At 40.8% G+C, this 23,258-nt stretch overlaps 1 protein-coding gene across 1 annotated transcript in view; it reads right to left on the bottom strand.

Moving 5' to 3' along the window:
* The window catches only part of IL12RB1 (interleukin 12 receptor subunit beta 1), a 252,964-nt gene that overhangs the window by 198,424 nt on the left and 31,282 nt on the right, over positions 1–23,258 (bottom strand). Inside the window, exon 2 of the mRNA XM_077256322.1 lies at positions 6,456–6,588. Coding sequence (XP_077112437.1) covers positions 6,456–6,588 — 133 coding nt within the window. The remainder of the gene's footprint in view (positions 1–6,455; positions 6,589–23,258) is intronic.

A 23,258-nucleotide genomic window follows, 5' to 3' on the forward strand; every position in this document is an offset into this window, starting at 1 on the left:
AGTATTCCATAAGAGCTCAGCATAGTGGGCAAGATAAATGTGAGTCGAGCTTTACTGCAATCTTTGGGAGGCAGAATGAACAAATAAACAGCAGGTCAAGAATTGGTTTTGTTTATCTTTCACTCTACTCCTTGTGCGGTAAAAGTGATGAGGCAAATTTATTCTTTGGGTCTTCGTGATTACAGCGATACCAGATTTATATCGGTTTGGCTGCTGTCACACACTTAAAAACGCTTTTTTTTAATTGGTATAATTTTCGGTCACAACTTTTTTTATCGCTTTCTATTCTGATTTTTGGAAGGCAGCAAGAACAAAAACCAGCAATTCAGGAACTTTTTTTTTCTTTCTATGCCATTCCATTTAACTAAAATTGATAAGGCAGCTTTATTCTTCTGGTCAGTACGACTACCACTATACCACATTTATATAATTTTTTTATGTTTTGTTGCTTTTACACAATAAAAACTATTTAATAGAAAAAATAATTATTTTTGCATTGCTTTATTATGAGAGCTATAGCATTTTTATTTTTCCACTGATGGAGCTGTATGGCAGCTTGATCTTTTCAGCTATAGCATTTTTAATTACACTCACTTTTTAATCATTCCACTTTTTGTTTACAATGAAAAAGCATTTTTTGTGTTTTCTATTTATCTTTTTACGGTGTGTGGTGATACCCAATATATGTACTTTTTTTTGCACAAAAATACTTATTTATAGTTATTATATATATTATAATATTTCCATACATATAGTTGAAACAAAAGGTTTACATACAGTATATAAAAAGACACATATGCATTTTTTTTCTCAATATCTGAAATCAGAATAAACCTTTCCCGTCTTAGGTCAATTAGGATTACCATAATTATTATGCTGTGATTGCTATCGATAGCAGCATTTAGGGGGTTAAACTGTCGGGAGGTTGCACCAAAGGTATGTGCACAAGTTGTATACAGGACATTCTGCTGCATCCAAGGTTAAAGGGTTTGTCCATTCTTATACTACAAGACTGCAGTCACTGTATGTGCTGGTCTAATGCCGGCACAGGGAATGACCGTCTTGTGACCGCAAGTATGTGATTTTCATTCTCTCAGCCACATTCTGACTACACTATTTCCGGCTTCGCTCATCACTCATGCATTGAGTGGGGCCGTGTCCTTCTAATTGAAATGTGGCTGGGAATATGCATATCCTTCCCGGAAAGGGGACCGGAGAATCCTCACAGCGTGCTGTGCATCCAATGTGAGGATTCTCAAGTTTGTAGTCACATAGAGTAACTCCAGAATTGTAGTTTAAGACCATACAACCCCTTTAAGACCATTTAGGAGACTAGAAGATGCAACAAGTTTCGCGGGGAGTTAATGCATATGCAATTTTTTACTTAGTTTAGCAGAGGGCAGTTTTTTAAATATCTTAGAAACCCCCTTAAAGAGGAATAGCCCTTTAAACATCTAGCCCCTTTAAATAGTAGAAGACTGAGAATTCGTTTTATGTAATTTTTGACCAGTCAGCCTGCAGATGTGTGAGGTTTGTTCTCAGAAATATATTTGGAAGCCACATGAACCATGAGAAAAAAACTGAAACTTTAATCCTATAACCACTTCCTCTCAGAAGCCCTCTCCTATAACCTACAGTATATCTACCTATCTGTTTCTATAACCAGCCATACATTTTTATACCAACCTACTTTTTATTTTAGTTTCAGCTTTCTGAGACTAAGAATTTAAGTTCATTGAAGAGAGCAATCTACATGCCTCTTGTCTGAATATATTTATTCACAATACAATAAAATGTCAGCTTCTGTCTCTGATCAATATTCCATCAGAGCCCCCATTCTCCTTAAAGGTGTGGTCTGGTCCAAAATGAAAGTCTGGAGTCACTCTGTGACTGCAGACTTATGAATCCCCTCAGTGCATGCACTGTGCGCAGTGGGGATTTGCCAGTTTCTGAGCCGGGACCAGTGGGTATGCATGCGTTATACATACCCCTGGTCAGAGCCTGACTATTGGGAGCCGCTTCACTACGCTTGTATTGAGTGAGACCGTGCCCACTATGTGCCCACACAGTGAAGTGAGCCTGGGAATGCACCTTCAGTAACCGGCGGTAACCTCTATGATGTCACCGCTTGTCACTGATGCTCCACAAGCAGCATATCATTGTGTCCTGGTTTCCAGGCACCGTTCAGGTTGTAAACCAGTTATCACAGAGATGGATTACAGCGTGGGACAGTATTGCTAATCTTCAATTCAGACAAGTGAGGGTTCTGGTTGTCTTTTTTGTTTTGTTTTTTTTACAGGGCACAAGGGCTTCAATGGATTTTTATTTCAAATAAAGGAGTCAGTGTCTTTTTTTTCAATTTAATGACTTTATTATGGATCTGTCTTTTTTACAATCTAACTATGGGGTTAGTAATGGGGTCGTCTTATAGACGCCTCTCCATTACTAACCTGTTGGCCATAAAACAGTTGACATTAACCACACAACCATTACCCAACTTAACAACTGCACTGTTGTGAACTCTGTTTTTGGGCTCCCTCTTGTGGTCACAAGTGGTACTGTGTGAGTGCTGTCTTTGGGCTCCCTCTGGTGGCTCTTTGTGTCTTTCTGCAGGTCTGAGGCGGATCAGCTGTCTCGTTATCTGTTAGCTGGTTTCCTATTTAGCTCACCTGGACTTTCAGTGTTTGCCTGCTGTCGATGTATTCAGTGCTATCTTGATCCTCCTGAATTCCTTCGCTATCAGTCTCTCCAAGAGAAGCTAAGTTTTCTGTTTGGTTATTTTTTGCTCATTAGTGTTCAATATGTTTCTTGGTTATTTACTTGTCTTTGTCCAGCTTTCTAATATGTGATTTCCTTGCTTGCTGGTAGGTCTAGGGGGCTGAGTTTCTCCCCTCACACCGTTAGTTGGTGTGGGGGTTCTTGTATTCTCAGCGTGGATATTTTGTATAGGGTTTTTACTGACCGCACAGTTCCCTGCCTGTCTTCTGCTATCTAGTACTAGTGGGCCTCATTTGCTGAATCTGTTTTCATTTCTACGTTTTGTATTTTCCCCTTACCTCACCGTTAATATTTGTTGGGGGCTTACTATATCTTTGGGGTCATTTCTCTGAGGCAAGTGAGGTCTTACTTTCTCTATAGGGGTAGCAAGTTTCTCAGGCTGCGTCGAGACGTCCAGGAATTTAGGCACGTTCACCGGCTACCTTCAGTGTGTTTGGTTAGGATCAGGTTTTGCGGTCAGTCCAGTTACCACCTCCCTAGAGCTCGTTCTATGTTCAGTAACTTAGCTAGTTCATTCTGTGATCCTCAGCCACTAAGGATCATAACACTGCACCAAAGAAAATCGGAAGAGGCGGGCAAAGTGCCAGAATTTAAGCATCAAATATATGCGCCTTTTCTTGAGTGGCTGCTATTTTTAGGCTTGGGGGGGGCAAAATCCATGGCCCCTTACTAGCCTGAGATTACCAGCCCCCAGCTATCTGCTTTAGCTTGGTGGGTTTTCAAAAATGGGAGGAACCAAACCTTTTTTTAGTGTTTATGTAAATAATTTAAAAGAACGGCGTGGGAACCCCTCTATTCTTGATAACTCCAATCAGCAGCGCCTGCTCTCGCTGTTTTCAGTGACAGCAGGCGTGGGCATAGTACACTCTTATCAGCAGACACATATGACCGGAGGTAACCTTTTTGCCACCGGTCACAGCTGCTGGCTCACTCTGTTATCTGACAACGTGAGAATCGCAGCTCTTTCACCGGCAGTAATGATCTTACCGCCAATCAGAGTCACCGGTGTTTCTCGCTCTGTCATGCAGATGATAACGTGGGAAACATCCGATGGTCAGGGTGCCAAATCCCAACAGGTTTTCCTGGAGAAGTCAATGTTCGTGGTCCATGCCCGAACACTAGGTGTTCGGTACAGACCGTGAACTTTACTGTTTGGGATCGCCCATTGCTACTCAGGATGTAAAGGACATTTTGCCAGATTGTCACACTAATGGCCTACAGAGTTGCATCTTTTGATTCATTGTACACTTGTCACAGTGGTGGACACAGATGAAAGAGGGCCCTTGTGCCAGAACAATATAAGGGCCCCTCTTTTTGTCTGGGACATAAGCTGCCTGCTGATTTTGAAGGTGGAAGTGGGCCCCATTAGCTCTTGAGCCCCTATTCAGCTCCACAGGTTGCACCAATGGTATGTCTGCCCCAGACTTACCAAACAATTTTGGTTGTACTGTCCTACATACTCTGACAAGATGTGTTTCTGCTTTACTTTGTGTAGTTGTCTGTTGCTCAGTCTAACCTCTGTCTGATCTTTCCTTAAAAACAGAATCTGCATGATGCAACCTTTGCTCCGTTTACTATGACTTTTTCCTATTGGTCATGAACAACAAACTGGAATCTTCTGTCTGACTTGTGGTTTTCTTGTGGGAAAGGCAATACCTAGTTACAATAGGTTTATATTCTATCAAATAGTCCTCAACATCTCAAGTTATGGCACTTCAAAATAATCTCACACCAATTGTGGACTTACATTACTTTGGCCACATGAAGAGACCCATATAAATATATTAAAAATTTAATCTTTATTAGTTTACATCAGATAAAAACACAACAAGACCAAACATAAACAAAGTGTCCAAGGAATGGATAGAGGAGACTCCAACCTATATATACTGATAATATATAGTCCAAAATGGATCAATGCCAGTAACACTGCCTGATGCGGTATAGTCATTAATGTCTTTAATAATCCCAAAATATACAGGTAGTAATAAACTACACATAAAGTAACTGCTAATGGAAAAAAGGACAATAGATTTTGTCTAACTACGCAGCACCTGCAGCCGCTAAATGCCCAAGATACTGTGTAAATAAATACTGTCCGCAACATGTGACAGGGATATCAAACATAATCGGGCATATGCGGCCATAATAATGCAGAAGCCATAGTTAATTACAAGGTAAAGTCACCAAAGACAGGTAGCGGTATGAGGTGAGTCCACCGATCCTTCCTCGTGCGCCCCGACGCGCGTTTCGTCCGCAAGCTTCTTCCGGGGGCGTTACCCAGTGAGAAAGGGATGGCTATTTAAGGGACGTTCCACCAACCAGATAGCAGCACGTCACCAAGGGAGGTAATAGTACGGATATCAATCCAGCTCAACGGCGCATGACGCTTCCATCTCATTCCTAGATGAAGAGGCACTTCTGAGTCTGCGCTCCCTGGAACGCTTTTATTTGATACCAAAACTCCATAAGAACCCAGTGGATCCACCCGGATGCAGGTAATGGTGGCTTATGTGAACTCATTTCGGATGTCATTGATTATTTTTTGAGGCCCTTAGTAGTCTCTCTCCCTTCGTATATTAGGGACACCACGTTGGCCCTACAGCAACTTAACCAGTTATCCTTGGATGATAATATGGTTATAGCCACAGCCGACGTGGAGTCCCTATATACATCTATTAGACATCAGGATGGTTTGGAAGTGGTCAAACTATTTTAAAGACATTAATGACTATACCGCATCAGGCAGTGTTACTGGCATTGATCCATTTTGGACTATATATTATCAGTATATATAGGTTGGAGTCTCCTCTATCCATTCCTTGGACACTTTGTTTATGTTTGGCTTGTTGTGTTTTTATCTGATGTAGACTAATAAAGATTACATTTTTTATATATTTATATGGGTCTCTTCATGTGGCCAAAGTAATGTAAGTCCACAATTGGTGTGAGATACAATAGGTTTATGCCTGAGACATAGACAAGACTTTTTCAATGCCTATAACAAATCCGTGTTGTTTAAAAAAAAACAAAAAACAATTAGATAGATTTTTTGTATCCTAGAAAGTTAGTCTGACGCATGTCTAAGAACTAAAATGTAGTCTCAATACTGTACTTGAACAGCTGCTAAATAAATGAAAAATATTTAGAATACAAGTTCTTGTTAATTCTCATTTTATAATTTGTATATAGAAATAATGTAATTTTGGCCGTTCATTACATAATGCAATTGAATGGTTTTATTATAATCTAATGTCATTCACAATTTTCTATGGTTCAGAGCTGGTTCGATATATGCATAGAGTTCGCTTTTGTGATGATTTGCATTCTGAAAACTGTATTTTCTTCACTTGTCACTGTATAATATTATGATTTTACATAAAATATATAGTGCAGTTAAGCAGGGGGTAAATAGCTGAGCCAAATTATTATTATTATTGGGTACAACGGCAAAATGCAGAATTGCAAATGCAGCTATGGACTACAATACAAAGTATATTGGCAAACTTATTCAACTTATATCCAAATATAAACTGTCAAATGACATACAAAGCTGAACATTATGTACTTCCTCAATGAAATTGCAAATGAAAGAAAAACTAACTTAATACTAAAGGAGGAAATGATTCGTCGGTGGAGGAACATATTATACAGCTTGCTCTTTCATTATAACATACCAATATTGCAGTGTATAATTAGGATTTTGTGATTCTTCCCCAGGTCTCCAACTACAGTAGCAAAAGTTATCTATTGATGTGTAATTCTGGTAGCAAACAAGATCCTCAGGAGTTTTCTTATTTTCATTTATACCTGTAAAGGTAAACATAGTTTTATTGCTATCATTATAAAACTTAGATCTGTGGCAAGAGAGAGAAAATCGTGTATTAATTAAATGGTCATATACCTTAACATAAAAGGCAGTAAGCCCACATTTACTTGCAGCAGTGATGACCAACTAGAGATTATTGAGTCTTTTGAAAATTAAATTCACCAGGATCAACACTTTTTTTATTTAAAAAAAATAAATAAATGTGCAAAATTTTGATTTGCTGTGAATCGCCAATTCTCTATCTAAAAAGTGAAAATGATGCTGTCTGCTGATACCTAAACAGAGATAATATTTGGACATCTTGTGAAAAAGCTATCACTTCTTCAGGTAGAAAAGTACAAATATCTTCTATTACATTATTTTTAATTGTTCTATAATTTGGTGCTTAATAAAAGTACCAAGTATTACTGCAGTCCTGAAGTCCAAAGAAAGACTTATATGACTTATAGTCTTATAAGACTTTTATGGCCACCAAAAGTGGCTATAAAATGTATATTGTCTTCTCTTACAGGTTGACCAAAACAATGAACCACAGTATCAATTTCTTGTAGCATTACCTTTTGTATGGTGCTGTGATTGGACAAGGAATTTGAGTCTTGTAAGTGACAGTCACAGCTGAGGAATTAAGGAATAAGAAGAGCCTGAAGCTGGCTGGAGACAATATGGTGATGCTTACATACTGTACTACCACTCTATAGAGGTGAGCATAGGCATTATAAAAAGTAGATTTAGTGAGTGTGTTGTTGATCCGCATAAGAGGTAAGATCTTAGAGCTGTGGGTCTGTGCAGGTGAGAGACCTTGACCTGGTCACCAAGAGAACAAGCTTGTACATCTGTTATGATTCAGAGGAGATGGAACCTGTGGCTGCAGTAGTGGTCAGAGAGAGGGTGATAGCAATGCTAGGCCTATACAAAAGCTGAGGATGCAGATTTAACTGTCAAGTGATAGAGAGTTTTTCAGAAGTATGTGGTTGAGTTACTTTGCCCAGCTCTGAAACATGTGTGTCTGGCTATCCTGTTATCATTGGAGTTGTTATTAACCCCTTAGTGACAGAGCCAATTTGGTACTTAATGCCCGAGCCAATTTTTACAATTATGACCACGGTCACTTTATGAGGTTATAACTCTGGAACGCTTTAACGGATCCCGCTGATTCTGAGACTGTTTTTTGTGACATATTGTACGTCATGTTAGTGGTAACATTTCTTCAATATTACTTGCAATTATTTATTTATTTATGAAAAAAATGGAAATATGGCGAAAAATTTTTAAATTTTGCAATTTTCAAATTTTGTATTTTTATGCCCTTAAATCAGAGAGATATGTCACACAAAATAGTTAATAAATAACATTTCCCACATGTCTACTTTACATCTGAATAATTTTGGAAACAAAATTTTTTTTTGTTAGGGAGTTATAAGGGTTAAAAGTTGACCAGCAATTTTTACACCATTTTTTTTTTAGGGACCACATCATATTTGAAGTCATTTTGAGGGGTCTATATGATAGAAAATAACCAAGTGTGACACCATTCTAAAACCTGCACCCCTTAAGGTGCTCAAAACCACATTCAATAAGTTTATTAACCCTTTACGTGCTTCACAGGAACTGAAACAATGTGGAAGGAAAAATTGAACATTTAACTGTTTTTGCAAACATTTTAATTCAGAACCATTTTTTTTTATTTTCACAAGTGTAAAAACAGAAATGTAACCATAAATTTGGTTTAGCAATTTCTCCTGAATACGCCGATACCCGATATGTGGGGGTAAACCACTGTTTGGGCGCACCGCAGAGCTTGGAAGAGAAGGAGCGCCGTTTGACTTTTTCAATGCAGAATTGGCTGGAATTGAGATCGGATGCCATGTCATGTTTAGAGAGCCCCTGATGTGCCTAAACAGTGGAAACCCCCCCACAAGTGACACCATTTTGGAAACTAGACCCCATAAGGAACTTAACTAGATGTGTGGTGAGCACTTTGAGCCCCCAAGTGCTTCACAGAAGTTTATAACGTAGAGCTGTGAAAATAAAAAATCGCATTTGTTTACACAAAAAAGATTTTTCGCCCACAAATTCTTATTTTCACAAGGGTAACAGGAGAAATTAGACCACAAAAGTTGTTGTACAATTTCTCCTGAGTACGTCGATACCCCATATGTGGGGGTAAACCACTGTTTGGGCGCACCGCAGAGCTTGGAAGAGAAGGAGTGCCGTTTTACTTTTTCAATGTAGAATTGGCTGGAATTGAGATCGGACGCCATGTCGCGTTTGGAGAGCCCCTGATGTGGCTAAACAGTGGAAAACCCCCAAAAGTGACACCATTTTGGAAACTAGACCCCTTAAGGAACTTAACTAGATGTGTGGTGAGCACTTTAAACCCCCAGGTGCTTCACAGAAGTTTATAACGTAGAGCCGTGAAAATAAAAAAATCACATTTTTTTTACAAAAATGATCTTTTTGCCCCAAAATTTTTATTTTCACAAGTGTAACAGGAGAAATTAGACCACAAAAGTTGTTGTGCAATTTCTCCTGAGTACGTCGATACCCCATATGTGGGGGTAAACCACTGTTTGGGCGCACTGCAGAGCTTGGAAGAGAAGGAGTGCCGTTTTACTTTTTCAATGTAGAATTGGCTGGAATTGAGATCGGACACCATGTCGCGTTTGGAGAGCCCCTGATGTGCCTAAACAGTAGAAACCCCCCACAAGTGACCCCATTTTGAAAACTAGACCCCTTAAGGAACTTATCTAGATGTGTGGTGAGCACTTTAAACCCCCAAGTGCTTCACAGAAATTTATAACGTAGAGCCGTGAAAATAAAAAATCCTTTTTTTCCTCAAAAATGATTTTTTAGCCTGCAATTTTTTATTTTCTCAAGGGTAACAGAAGACATTGGACCCCAAAATCTGTTGACCAGTTTGTCCTGAGTACGCTGATACCCCATATGTGGTGGGCACTGTTTGGGCACCCATCAGGGCTCGGAAGGGAAGAAGCGCCGCTTGGAATGCAGACTTTGATGGTATGGTCTGCGGGCGTCATGTTGCATTTGCAGAGCTCCTGATGTACCTAAACAGTAGAAACCCCCCACAAGTGACCCCATTTTGGAAACTATACCCCCTAAAGAGCTTATCTAGATGTGTGGTGAGCACTATGAACCCTCAACTGCTTCACAGAAGTTTATAATGTAGAGCCATGAAAATAAAAAAAATCATTTTTTCCACAAAAATTATCTTTTCACCCCCAAATGTTTACTTTCACAAGGGTAACAGGAGAAATTGGACCCCAAAATTTATTGTGCAATTTATGCTGAGTAGGCTGATATCCCATATGTGGGGGTAAACCACTGTTTGGGCGCATGGCAGAGCTCGGAAGGGAAGGAGCGCCGTTTTGGAATGCAGACTTTGATAGCATGGTCTGCGGGCGTTATGTTGCGTTTGCAGAGCCGCCGATGCACCTAAACAGCAGAAACCCCCACAAGTGACCCATTTTGGAAACTAGACCCCCCAAGGAACTTATCTAGATGTGTTGTGAGAACTTTGAATGCCCAAGTGCTTCACAGAAGTTTATAATGCAGAGTCGTGAAAATAAAAAAAAATTTTTTTCCACAAAAAAGATTTTTTTAGCCCCCAAATTTTTATTTTCACAAGGGTAACAAGAGAAATTGGACCCAAAAAGTTGTTGTCCAATTTGTCCTGAGTACACTGATACCCCATGTGTGGGGGGGGACCACTGTTTGGGCGCATGGCTGAGCTCGGAAGGGAAGGAGTGCCGTTTTGGAATGCAGACTTTGATAGAATGGTCTGCGGGTGTTACGTTGCGTTTGCAGAGCCCCTGATGTACCTAAACAGTAGAAACCCCCCACAAGTTACCCATTTTGGAAACTAGACCCCCCCAAGGAACTTATCTAGATGTGTGTTGAGAGCTTTGAATGCCCAAGTGCTTCACAGAAGTTTATAATGCAGAGTCGTGAAAATAAAAAATATTTTTTTTTCCACAAAAAAGATTTTTTAGCCCCCAAGTTTTTATTTTCACAAGGGTAACAGGAGAAATTGGACCCCAAAAGTTGTTGTCCAATTTTTCCCGAGTACACTGATGCCCCACATGTGGGGGTAAACCACTGTTTGGGCGCACGGCAGAGCTCAGAAGGGAGGGAGCACCATTTGACTTTTTGAGTGCAAAATTGTCTGTGGCGTTTAGAGACCCCTGATGTACCTAAACAGTGGAAACCCCCCAATTCTAACTCCAACCCTAACCTCAACACACCTCTAACCCTAATTCCAACCCGATCCATAATCCTAATCACAACCCTAACCCCCAAAACACCCCTAACCCTAATCCCAAAGCTAACCATAACCCTAATCAAAACCCTAAACCCAACACACCCCTAATCCTAATCTCAACCCTAACCTCAAAACCTAACCCTACTCCCAATACACCCCTAACCCTAATCCCAACCCTAACCTTAACCCTAATCCCAAACCTAACCCTAATCCCAAATGTAACCCTAATGCCAACCCTAATCCAAACCCTAATCCCAACTCTAACCCTAACTTTAGCCCAAACCCTAACTTTAGCCCTAAACCTAGCCCCATCCCTAACCCTAACTTTAGCCCCAACCCTAACCCTAGCCCTAACCCTAGCTCTAACCCTAATCCTAGCTCTAACCCTAGCCCTAACCCAAGCCCTAACCCTAGCCCTAACCCTAAGGCTATGTGCACAAGTTGCGGATTTTGCTGCGGATCCGCAGCGTTTCCACAGCTGCGGGTCTGCAGCAGTTTCCCATGAGTTTACAGTACAATGTAAACCTATGGGAAACATAAAACGCTGTGCCCATGCTGCGGAAAAATCCACGCGGAAACGCAGCGGTTTACATTCCGCAGCATGTCACTTCTTTCTGCGGATTCCGCAGCGGTTTTACATCTGCTCCATAATAGAAAACCGCAGGTGTAAAACCGCAGGGGAATCCGCACAAAAACCGCGGTACATTCGTGATAAATCCGCAGGAAAAACGCAGCGTTTTGGCCCTGCGGATTTATCAAATATCCTAACCCTTCCCTTAACCCTACCCCTAACCCTTCCCTTAACCCTACCCCTAACCCTACCCCTAACCCTAATTGGAAAATAGAAATACATACATTTTTTTATTTTATTATTTTTTCCTTACTAAGGGGGTGATAAAGGGGGGGGGGTTATTTACTATTTTTTTTATTTTGATCACTGTGATAGGATCTCACAGTGACCAAATTAAAACAAGAGGAAGAATTTTCCTCTGCCGGCTGGCAGATCATGGCGGGCGCACTGCGCATGTGCCCGCCATTTTCTTACCGGAGCAAGAAGCCGGCAGCCAGCAGAAGAAGCAGGAGGACCCAGGGACACCGGTAAGTATAACAGGGTCCCCGATCCCCCTATTTCTCTGTCCTCTGATGTGCGATCACATCAGAGGACAGAGAATGACATTGCTTTTTTTTTTTTGCGGTCGTTGGTGAACAGTTAAGTACCAGCGATCGCAAAACAGGGGTCGGTAAAAACCAACCCCGATCATGTTCTTTGGGGTCTCGGCTACCCCCGGCAGCCGAGACCCCAAAGAACTTCCGGGCGGCGGGCGCACTGCGCATGCGCCCGCCATTTCCCGGAAAAAGATGGCGGCGCCCATCGGGAGCCACGAGGAGCACCGGGGAAGATAGGTAAGTATCGGGGGGGTGTGATCGCACATCGGAGGACAGAGAAATTAAATGGCAAATCGCTTTTTTTTTGGTTGCGACCGCCGGTAAACGGTTAATTACCGGCGATCGCAACTCAGGGGTCGGTAAAAACCCCCCGAATCATGTTCTCTGGGGTCTTGGCTACCCCCGGCAACCGAGACCCCAGAGAAAATCCGACTCTGGGGGGGCGCTATTCACTTTTTCCATAGCGCCGTTAATTAACGGCGCTGTGGTTTAAGTACCCTTAAATGCCGCCGTTAAAAGGCATATCGGCGGTCGTTAAGGGGTTAATGAAAGTTTTGGATAGTGCTGTAGAATTAAAGCACTAAGCACTAGCAATAAATTTGGGGGAAAAAAAAGCATTTCAGATGTGGGTATTAATATAGAACTCCCTAAAGGTAGCAAAGCATATGTCTCACTCCCCATTATCACTTTGGATATATGCTTTAGTGGTGTAGTACTGCAGTGTGTATGCACAGGAAAAGGCCAGGGAGCACCGGTGCATGTGCACTACAGTACTGTGTGGATGACGTTTGGATTCGTCATCCACACAAAGCAGAGAAGGAGGACGGCATCACAAGTAATGCCTATCGGACCGGACTGCCCCTTAGGTGAGAACAATAAAAGCTCTTTTTCTTGTCTTGCAGTCCAGGGTGGGGTGCATAAATACAGCATATTAGAATGATGTATTTGAGGGCTTACAGGTACTGGCCTTTTCTCATATGGGAGATAATTGGTGACAGGTTCCCTCATTCTTTCTATCAAGGGTATGATTAAATGCTTAAGTCTGTAAAACCTAAAACCTGTTCAAATGCCTTTAACCCCTTCACCCCCAAGCCTGTTTTCACCTTCCTGACCAGGACAAATTTTACAATTCTGACCAGTGTCACTTCATAAGGTAATAACTCTAGAATGTTTCAACAAATCCAATTGATTCTGAGAATGCTTTTTTTTAATGACATATTGTACTTCATGATAGTGGTAAAATTTTTCCAATATTACTTGCATTTATTTGCGAAAAAAATCAGAAATTTGGCAAAAGTTTGCGATTTTCAGTTTTAATTTTTATGCCTTTAAATCAAAGAAATATGTCACACAAAATAGTTAATAAATAAGATTTCTTATATGTTTACTTTACTTCAGCACAATTTTTGAAACATAATTTTTTTTGTTAGGAAGTTATAAGGGTTAAAAGTTGACCAACGATTTCTAATTTTTCCAGCAAAATTTACAAAACCACTTTTTTAGGGACCTCATTGCATTTTAAGTGACTTTTGAGTGATCAATATGACAGAAAATACGCAAATGTGACACCAGTAACAAAAAAACTGCACTCCTCAAACTCCTCAAAACCACATTCAGAATTTGCTGGATTTCTTTTTTGGGGCGAGGAGCCATAGCACTTTTCCAGAGCCTTTGTATTACCACCAGTAATGTGGAAGCCCCTATATTTCCATTGACAGATGATGGATCTGAATGGTGACTTGATTTTTTTGTGGATTGAGTTGAAGCTTTTATTAGGAACATTGTACATAACATTTGGGATAACATTTATCCTGCGCTCTACTGTGAGGACTTACATCGAGGTTTCCACATAAATCTCTGAATGACGTGATTCAAATGAAACCCCGAGGGATCCATTCACTATAATGAGGCAGAAGAGTTACTCCATATGGTCCCTATTCTGCAATGTCCTTCTTTTCAGAGGTGCACAAAACTGTGGCTGACGGCACTTTTATGTACGCCTAAAAAGATAGACACCAACGGATAAGAGCCCAGATGATGTTCACAGTGCCTCAATCTGCCTCATTATAGGGAATTTTCTGCCAGGGATTCCATCTGAATCATGTATTTCAGGAACCCTGGTGTAAGCTCTCAGCCCAGGATAAATGTGAGCCAAGTCATACTGCGATCTTTGGGAGGCAGAATGAATAAATTAACATCAGGTCAAAAATTGTTTTTATTTATTTTTCATGGTATTCTTTGTGCAGTTTAAGTGAATAGATGACTTTATTCTTCCAGCCGGTGCGATTATAGCAATACCAGATTTATTTAGTTTTTAATTATAAAAATTATAAATTTAAATATAATTTTCCATATTTCTGCCAGAAGAGTCATGTCAGGGCTTGTCTTTTTCAAGACAAGATTTAATAGCTTTCTATTCTGATCCTTGTGAGGCACAATGAGCAAAAACCAGCAATTCAGGATTTTTTTTTGGGGGGGGGAGGGTTTATACCGTTCTGCGTGTTGTAAAATTGATAGGACAGCTTTATTATTCAGGTCAGTACAAATAAAGGTATAACACATTTACAGGTATGTCTCACAAAATTAGAATATCATCAAAAAGTTAATTTATTTCAGTTCTTCAATGCAAAAAGTGAAACTCATATATTATTGTGAGGCAGTGACCAGTGTCACATGCAAGGGTCGCCATGTGTCCCCCCCAGGATGCACACTTAGGCGTATTGAGGCCATGGGAGTGCATTGCAGTCATAGGCATAGCTGTGATTGCAATGCAAAATAAAAGTAAGTCTCGGTCTTGGGTAAGTTATTTGTCCAAGGCGGATTTAAGGAAACCTGCTCTGGGCATTTATTTCTTAAATGGACTACAGGATGGTAGTGGGGCAGTCTGTTTCCCTCCTGGCCGGGTTTTCCATGTGGCCTATGGCCACAGGTTCCTTGTACAAACCCCTGAAGCTGAGGGATGGGTGTGTCAGTTTTGGGTTTGAAAATTTGCAGAGCAGAAGGCTCTGCAGAGCTCCACCTGTGTGATGCAACACAAGCAAGCGAAGCCAAAAGGTCCAGCGAAGCCAAAAGACCTGACACCCACAGCGTACATGGCGGTGCAGTCACCCACGGCAACCGGTCTCGGATGTGGACTGTCTTGTTTCCCGGCTGCGATCCGGAGGATATCATGTGCTGTGTATTTTCTGCGAGTTGGACATTAAAGGGAACCTGTCCTAACCCCAGGTGTTTTTAACTAAAAGAGCCACCTTGTGCAGCACTAATGCTGCATTCTGTCAAGGTGGCTCTTTTAGTTCTGGTCCATGCCAACGCTGCAATAATCGCTTTTATACCCCTCATACCTCGAATTAGACCTGGGGGTAGGTCTTTCCCCCCTAACACAGACGCACCACAGCCGTCACTCAAGGCCTCTGCGCGTCGGGTGCCGCCTCCTCTTCCTTCATTAGCGTTCCCGGCGCCTGAGCTGTTATTTTTTGGGGGGCATGCGCAGTTGCGCTGCCCTTCGAACTTACAGCGCAGGCACCGGGGACGCCAATTGAGGAAGAGGAGGCGGCGCCCGATGCGCAGAGGCCCTGAGTGACGGCTGTGGTGCATCTGTGTTAGGGGGGAAAGACCTACCCCCAGGTCTAATTCGAGGTATGAGGGGTATAAAAGTGATTATTGCAGCGTTGGCAGGGACCAGAACTAAAAGAGCCACCTTGACAGAATGCAGCATTAGTGCTGCACAAGGTGGCTCTTTTAGTTAAAAATGCCTGGGGGGGTGACAGGTTCCCTTTAAAACACATTTTGTTTTCAACTTGGCTGGGTCACTGCCTCATCACTGCACAGTGTGGATATCGCTGCACTACATCATATAGCGTTATTACAAACACTATTTTAAGTGTTTATTTCTATTAATGATGATGATTATGGCTTACAGCCAATGAAAACCCAAAAGTCATCTCAGTAAATTAGAATAATTAAGAAAAAACACCTGCAAAGGCTTCCTAAGCATTTAAAAATGTCCTTTAGTCTGTTTCAGTAGGCTCCACAATCATGGGAAAGACTGCTGATTTGACAGATGTCCAGAAGACAGCCATTCACACACTCCACAAGGAGGATAAGCCACAAAAGGTCATTGCTAAAGAAGTTGGCTGTTCACAGAGTGCTGAATTCAAGCATATTAATGAAAAGTTGAGTGAAAGGAAAAAGTGTGGTAGGAAAAGGTACACGAGCAATCTGGATAACTGCAGCCTTGAAAGGATTGTTAACAAAAGGCCATTCAAAAATTTGGGGGAGATTCACAATGAGTGGACTGCTGCTGGAGTCATTGCTTCAACAGGCACCACACACAGATGTATCCACGACATGGGCTACAAGTGTCACATTCCTTGTGTCAAGCCACTCATAACCAATAGAGAATGCCAGAAGCGTCTTACCTGGGCCAAGAATTAAAAGAACTGGACTGTTGCTCAGTGGTCCTAGGTGTTGTTTTCAGATGAAAATCAGTGATGGTTTGGGGAGCCATGTCATTTGCTAGTGTAGGTCCACTGTGTTTTATCAAGACCAAAGTCAGCGCAGCCGTCTAGCAGGAAATTTTAGAGCACTTCATGCTTCCCTCTGCCAACAAGCTTTTTGGAGATGGAAATTTCATTCTCCAGCAGGACTTGGCACCTGTCCACACTACCAAGAGTACCAATACCTGGTGTAAAAACAGCAGTATCACTGTGCTTGACTGGCCAGCAAACTCCCCTGACCTTAACCCCATAGAGACTCTATGGGGTATTGTCAAGAAGAAGAAGAGGAGAGACACCAGACCCAACAATGCAGATGAGCTGAAGGCTGCTATCAAAGTAACCTGGGCTTCCATAACACCTCAGCAGTGCCACAGGTTGATCGCCTCCATCCCAATGCGCATAGATGCAGTAATTGATGCAAAAGGAGCCCCGGCCAAGTATTGAGTGCATTTACTGAACACACATTTCAGTAGGCCAACATTTTGGATTTTAAAATAATTTTTCAAGCTGGTATTATAAAGTATTCTAATTTACTGAGATAATGACTTTTAGGTTTTCATTGGCTGTAAGCCGTAATCATGAACATTAACAGAAATAATGACTCTATATAATATTCGTGTTTCACTTTTTGTATTGAAGAACTGAAATAAATTAACTTTTTGATAATATTCTAATTTTGTGAGAAGCACCTGTATATCATTTTTTTTGCTTTGACGCTTTTACAAAATAAAAACTATTTTACAGAAAAAATTTTTTTTTTTTTGCATTGCTTTATTCTGAGAGCTGTAACTTTTTTATTTTTCCGCTGATGGAGCTGTGTGACAACTTGTTTTTTGCAGGACAAGATGACATTTTCAGAGGTGCCATTTTTATTTTCATTTGTCTTTTTGATTGTGTTTTATTCCACTTTTTGTTTAGCAGTGTGATGAAAAAGCATCTTTTTATATTTATTTTCTTTTTGATGAGACAGTTTTATTTGGGTTTTTCTGGACACATCAATACCAATTATGTGCACCTTTTTCGTTTATTTTTATTTTTTTCAGAAAGATATTTATTTATGGGTACAATATATATATTTTTTTTTTAAGTTTTTTTTCTTTGTCACACTATGGGACTTTTATTTTTTTTTAGCAGTCAGTTGTAAAACATAGCTGTGACGCTAGTCACAACCCACGGCCAGGCCACGAATCACCAAAGTCAGACGTCCCGGGGTCGATATCAAAAGAGCACATAGTAAACCAAGGGAAAAATACGAAGTCGTAAGTCAGGTCACATGTCAGGGTCAGAATACGGGCTCATTTCCACTGGCGAGGAAAACGGACGAGTGCAATCCGATAAAAAATCGGATTGCACTCGGACTAATGTTATTCAATAGGTGTCTTTTCATTTGCGTTTTTTTTTCTCAGCCGAAATCGGACTGAGAAAAAAATCTCAGCATGCTGCGATTTGCTGCGAGTCTCGAACGAGACTCGCCAATGCAAGTCAATGGGTGCGAGAAAAAAATCGCACAGCACTCGCACCATGCGAGTTCTGTCCGATTTTTACGCACCGGTGTCCTTTGAAAAGCCGGCAATTCAGCGCGGTGTACAGTAAAATCACACTGACAGGTTAGAATAGAGTAGATATATACACATAGAATAGGTATATATACATATATATATGTCAGTGAGACACCTATATATGTATATTTATATTTAATGCAGCGCTAGATAGCATAAAAGCCGCTAATTACCGGCTTTTGCTCTCTCCTTCACAAACCCGACAGGATATGAGACATGGTTTACATACAGTAAACCATCTCATATCCCCCTTTTTTTTGCATATTCCACACTACTAATGTTAGTACTTTTTAATAATGTGTGTGTGTGTGTGTGTTTTATTAACCATTTCGTACTATTGGATTAATAATGGATAGGTGTCATAATTGACGCCTCTCCATTATTAATCTGGCTTAATGCCACCTTACAATAGCAAGGTGACATTAACCCTTCATTACCCCATATCCCACCGCTACACGGGAGTGGGAAGAGAGTGGCCAAGTGCCAGAATAGGCGCATCTTCCAGATGTGCCTTTTCTGGGGTGGCTGGGGGCAGATGTTTTTAGCCACGGGGGGGCCAATAACCATGGACCCTCTCCTGGCTATTAATATCTGCCCTCAGTCACTGGCTTTACTACTCTGGCGGAGAAAATTGCGCGGGAGCCCACGCCAATTTTTTCCGCAATTTAACCCTTTAATTTCATAGCTAGAGCCCCCAAATTTGACACACAGACACTTGTTACATTAGTGAAGAGGAATATGTAATAAAAGACGGGATATGAGATGGTTTACTGTATGTAAACCATGTCTCATATCCTGTCGGGTTTGTGAAGGAGAAGGAAAAAGCCGGCAGTTGAATTAGTGGCTTTTATGCTATCTAGCGCTGCATTAAAAATAAATATACATATATAGGTGTCTCACTGACATATATATATGTATATATACCTATTCTATGTGTATATATCTTCTCTATTCTAACCTGTCAGTGTGATTTTACTGTACACAGCGCTGATTTGCCGGCTTTTCAAAGGACACCGGTGCGTAAAAATCGGACAGCAATACGGATGTCATACGGATGTCAGACGGATGTTGCGATAAAAAATCGCATGACACTCGCATGACACTCGCATGACACTCGCATGATTTTCCTCCGTTTTTTCGGTCCGTTAATCGGACCGATTTGTCTCTCGCCAGTGGAAATGAGCCCTACCAGAGAAATAGCAGATAAGCAAAGGGGCAATAACAAACGGGGAGTCAGAATAAGATACGAAAAAGAAAATCCAGCTCACCATAGTCGATATCCCTGAAGGCTCGGAGCACGGAAACGCTGTGTCAAGGCGTGAAGAAACCAAAATAGAAAAAAGGATCCAGCTCAACGAGATAGTGAAAAGCAATGTCTCGATACTTTATTCACTTCATATCAAAAATAGAGGATAAAAACATCAGCACAATGTGATTTAAAAACAATATCTACGCGTTTCTGGTGACAGAGCACCCTTAGTCATGATATCTATTATACAGCCTGTCCCATGCTTTTATATTAACATCCGGTAGACACACCGGTGCTGAGACTAATTAATAAAGTGATTTAACAAAGTAAAAACACATGTCAGTATGTGCAAGCTAAGATTAGCCGCACATACCAGGAAAAAAAAAAAAAAAACAAGACAAGCAAGGAACTATTTACATGCTTTGGCTATATGGAACAAAAAATGATATTGCTGCCATACTAAAACATGGATGCAGGATTGTGTCAAGAAAAGCGCCATCTTTAGGTTCTAGTTTATCACCCAGCTCCTTAAATACATCTTATGCCCAGCCCTCTAATTGGCTCAACATTAAGGGCTTTCATAAATGCGGTGCTTCAGTCTGCAAAATTTGTAAATTTACACAAAAATGCTCTGATTTTACGGATGCAAATAATCAAAAAACGTATAAAATCAAAACATTCCTTAATTGTAATACCAATAACGTGGTTTACATTATGGAATGTATAACCTGTCATCTCAAGTATGTTGGAAGCACTATACGTCCACTTAAAACAAGAATCCGGGAGCACATTTATGACGTTGAAAACGTCAATATCAATAGAAACATGTCACAAGCGTCACAACACTTTATTAACCAACATAAATCTAATCTTGATTCATTAAGGGTCTATGCAATTGAAAAAACACACAGACCCTTTAGAGGAGGAGACACTGAGGTGACTCTCAGAAATAGAGAAACCTGGTGGATCTTCAAATTGGGTACTAGATCACCGTACGGTCTCAATAAGAGAAAGGATATCATGCTTTTTTATTAGTGATATTGCCTTTAAAATATGCATTTTTATCCTTGTGAGATCTCCCTCTAAAAACGGATGTAGCTGGGTGCTATTCCAGAACGCACTACCTTGGGTTTATTTATTTGGCCGCACTCGTCTTTATAAGGTTTACCTGTAATCTGTGCGTCTCTGTAGTGAAACACACAAATAATGTTCTTCAATGTTGTATATCAGTACCTCTCTGTGTTCAAACTAACCTGGCACGATCCGGTGCCATGCTGCTGGACTCTCACAGCTGCGTTGCTCCTTTCTCTCCTGCGTTTCTGACCGCTGCTCCATCGCTCCCATAATGAATTCTTGCAAACACTTTCCTTACTGCAGATTATTAATTTTATATTTAGTATATCACCTAATTTTCCTCTTTTTCTCATTGTTTCTTGTATTATTCTTTATAACATCCTTATTGAACTTTATCAATATATATATATAATATAAAAGAATTTTTTTGGTGACAATCACCTGATTACTAACCATTTTATATATATATATATATATATATATATATATATATATATATATATATATATATATTCTTTTTATATATCTTTTCAGGTTCTCGACTTTTGATATAGTTCAAGATTACGTTTACTTCTCTGTCTTATATGCCATGACATATTTATAAATGATTATTATGGAGAATATAGACACATTATTCCATCAGGCTTTATACTCTGATATTGTACTAATTTTGCTCTTTATTTCATGAATAGTCTGACATATAATAACTCTTTTGATAACTGTTTTTGTATTCAATGAAATTCTGTATATCTCATGTGTAAATATTTATTATTATTTTTCTCCTCGAGTTGTGCAATTATATATGTTACACCCTACATTTTTTGTTCCATATAGCCAAAGCATGTAAATAGTTCCTTGCTTGTCTTCTGTTTTTTTTTTTTTTTCTTTTCTGGTATGTGCGGCTAATCTTAGCTTGCACATACTGACATGTGTTTTTACTTTGTTAAATCACTTTATTAATTAGTCTCAGCACCGGTGTGTCTACCGGATGTTAATATAAAAGCATGGGACAGGCTGTATAATAGATATCATGACTAAGGGTGCTCTGTCACCAGACACGCGTAGATATTATTTTTAAATCACATTGTGCTGATGTTTTTATCCTCTATTTTTGATATGAAGTGAATAAAGTATCGAGACATTGCTTTTCACTATCTCGTTGAGCTGGATCCTTTTTTCTATTTTAGTCAGAATAAGATCCAAAGATCAGCAGCAGAATATCAGATGCAAAGGGGCAATGACAAACGGGGAGTCAGAAGATGGTCTAAAGATCAGCAGCAGAAGATCAGAACTTACAGCACAGGGTACAGGCGAGCACACCAGAGAGCACAAGTTTAAAACAAACTTTTGACTGGCAGTGTTCTGGGCCAGACAGCTCACCTAAATGGCAAGGCAATTACCAAGGACAGGGAGCACCTGTGGAAATCTTTGCACCTCCCAGTCAGATAGGTCAACCAAGCTGTCAATCAAAGCACCGACAGCCTAGCACATCCCAGCACAGGATAGGATGACAGAGCTGTCCATCATAGATTCCCAGACACTCTGACCAGAGGAATCGTCACAGTACCCCCTCTTCAAGGGGGGCCATCGGACCCCCAGGTTTCCCAGGAAACCTACGGTGAAAAGCTCTGACCAAACGATCGGGCCTTCACCGAATGAGCCGGAGCCCAGGATCTCTCCTTGGGTCCGTATACCCTCCAGTAAACAAGATATTGGAGGAAATTTTGGACCCTCCAAGAATCTACAATTCTCTCCACCTCGTACTCCAAACATCCTCCAACAGAGACTAGATGAGGAGGGGAAGAGACAGACAACACAGAAGGAACAATCTTCTTTATCAGGGATTTGTGAAAAACTGTTGTGAATTCCGTTCTGGAGCTCCCTCCTGTGGTTGCTAATGGTATTTTTGTGAGTTCTGCCCTTGGGCTCCCTCTGGTGGTTTCGAGTGGAACTGCTGCTCCTTTAGGTCGCTGTAGCAGCTGACTTCACTGATCGCCTTGCCTGGGTTTGTTATTTAAACCTGCTCTGGGCTTTAGTTCATGCCAGCTGTCAATGTTCTTGGTTGGATTTGGTTCTCTCCTTGGATTTCTCACATGGCCTGTCCTTGTCAGCAAAAGATAAGTTTTTGCTAGTTCTTGTTTGTCCATTTGTTTTGGACTCTATTGCTCTGCAAATATGTCTCTTTTTGTCCAGCTTGTCACTATGTCATATTCAGGCTAGCTGGAAGCTCTGGGGTTGCACATTTGCCCCTCCACACCGTGAGTCGGTGTGGAGTTCATTTTTGTAAACTCTGCGTGGATTTTGTAGTTTTTTATACTGACCGCACAGTATCCTTTTCTCTCTGTCTATCAAGTTTAGTATTGGCCTCCTTTGCTGAAATCTGATTTCATTTCTGTGTACGTCATTTCCCTCTCCACTCACAGTCAATATTTGTGGGGGGCTGTCTTTCCTTTTGGGGTTTTCTCTGAGGCAAGATAGCTTTCTATTTCCTACTTTAGGGGTAGTTAGTTCTTAGGCTGTGAAGAGGTGTCTAGGGAGAGTCAGGAACATCCCACGGCTATTACTAGTGTTGTTGTTAGGATTAGGGACTGCGGTCAGTAGAGATACCACCTCCTCAGAGCTCGTCCCATGTTGCGTTTTAGCCACCAGGTCATATCAGTGTGGCCTCTTAACCACCAGGTCATAACAAAAAACATTGGAGACACGAAGGGACTGTGGAAGCTTTAATCTAAAGACTGTATTTACTACCTCCAGACTCTCATACGGGCCAATGAATTTTGGGCCCAACTTTGCCGAAGGTACTTTTAACCTTATATTCTTAGATGAT

This window comes from Ranitomeya variabilis, chromosome 1 (genome assembly GCF_051348905.1).
Source record: "Ranitomeya variabilis isolate aRanVar5 chromosome 1, aRanVar5.hap1, whole genome shotgun sequence".
Lineage (NCBI taxonomy): Eukaryota > Metazoa > Chordata > Amphibia > Anura > Dendrobatidae > Ranitomeya > Ranitomeya variabilis.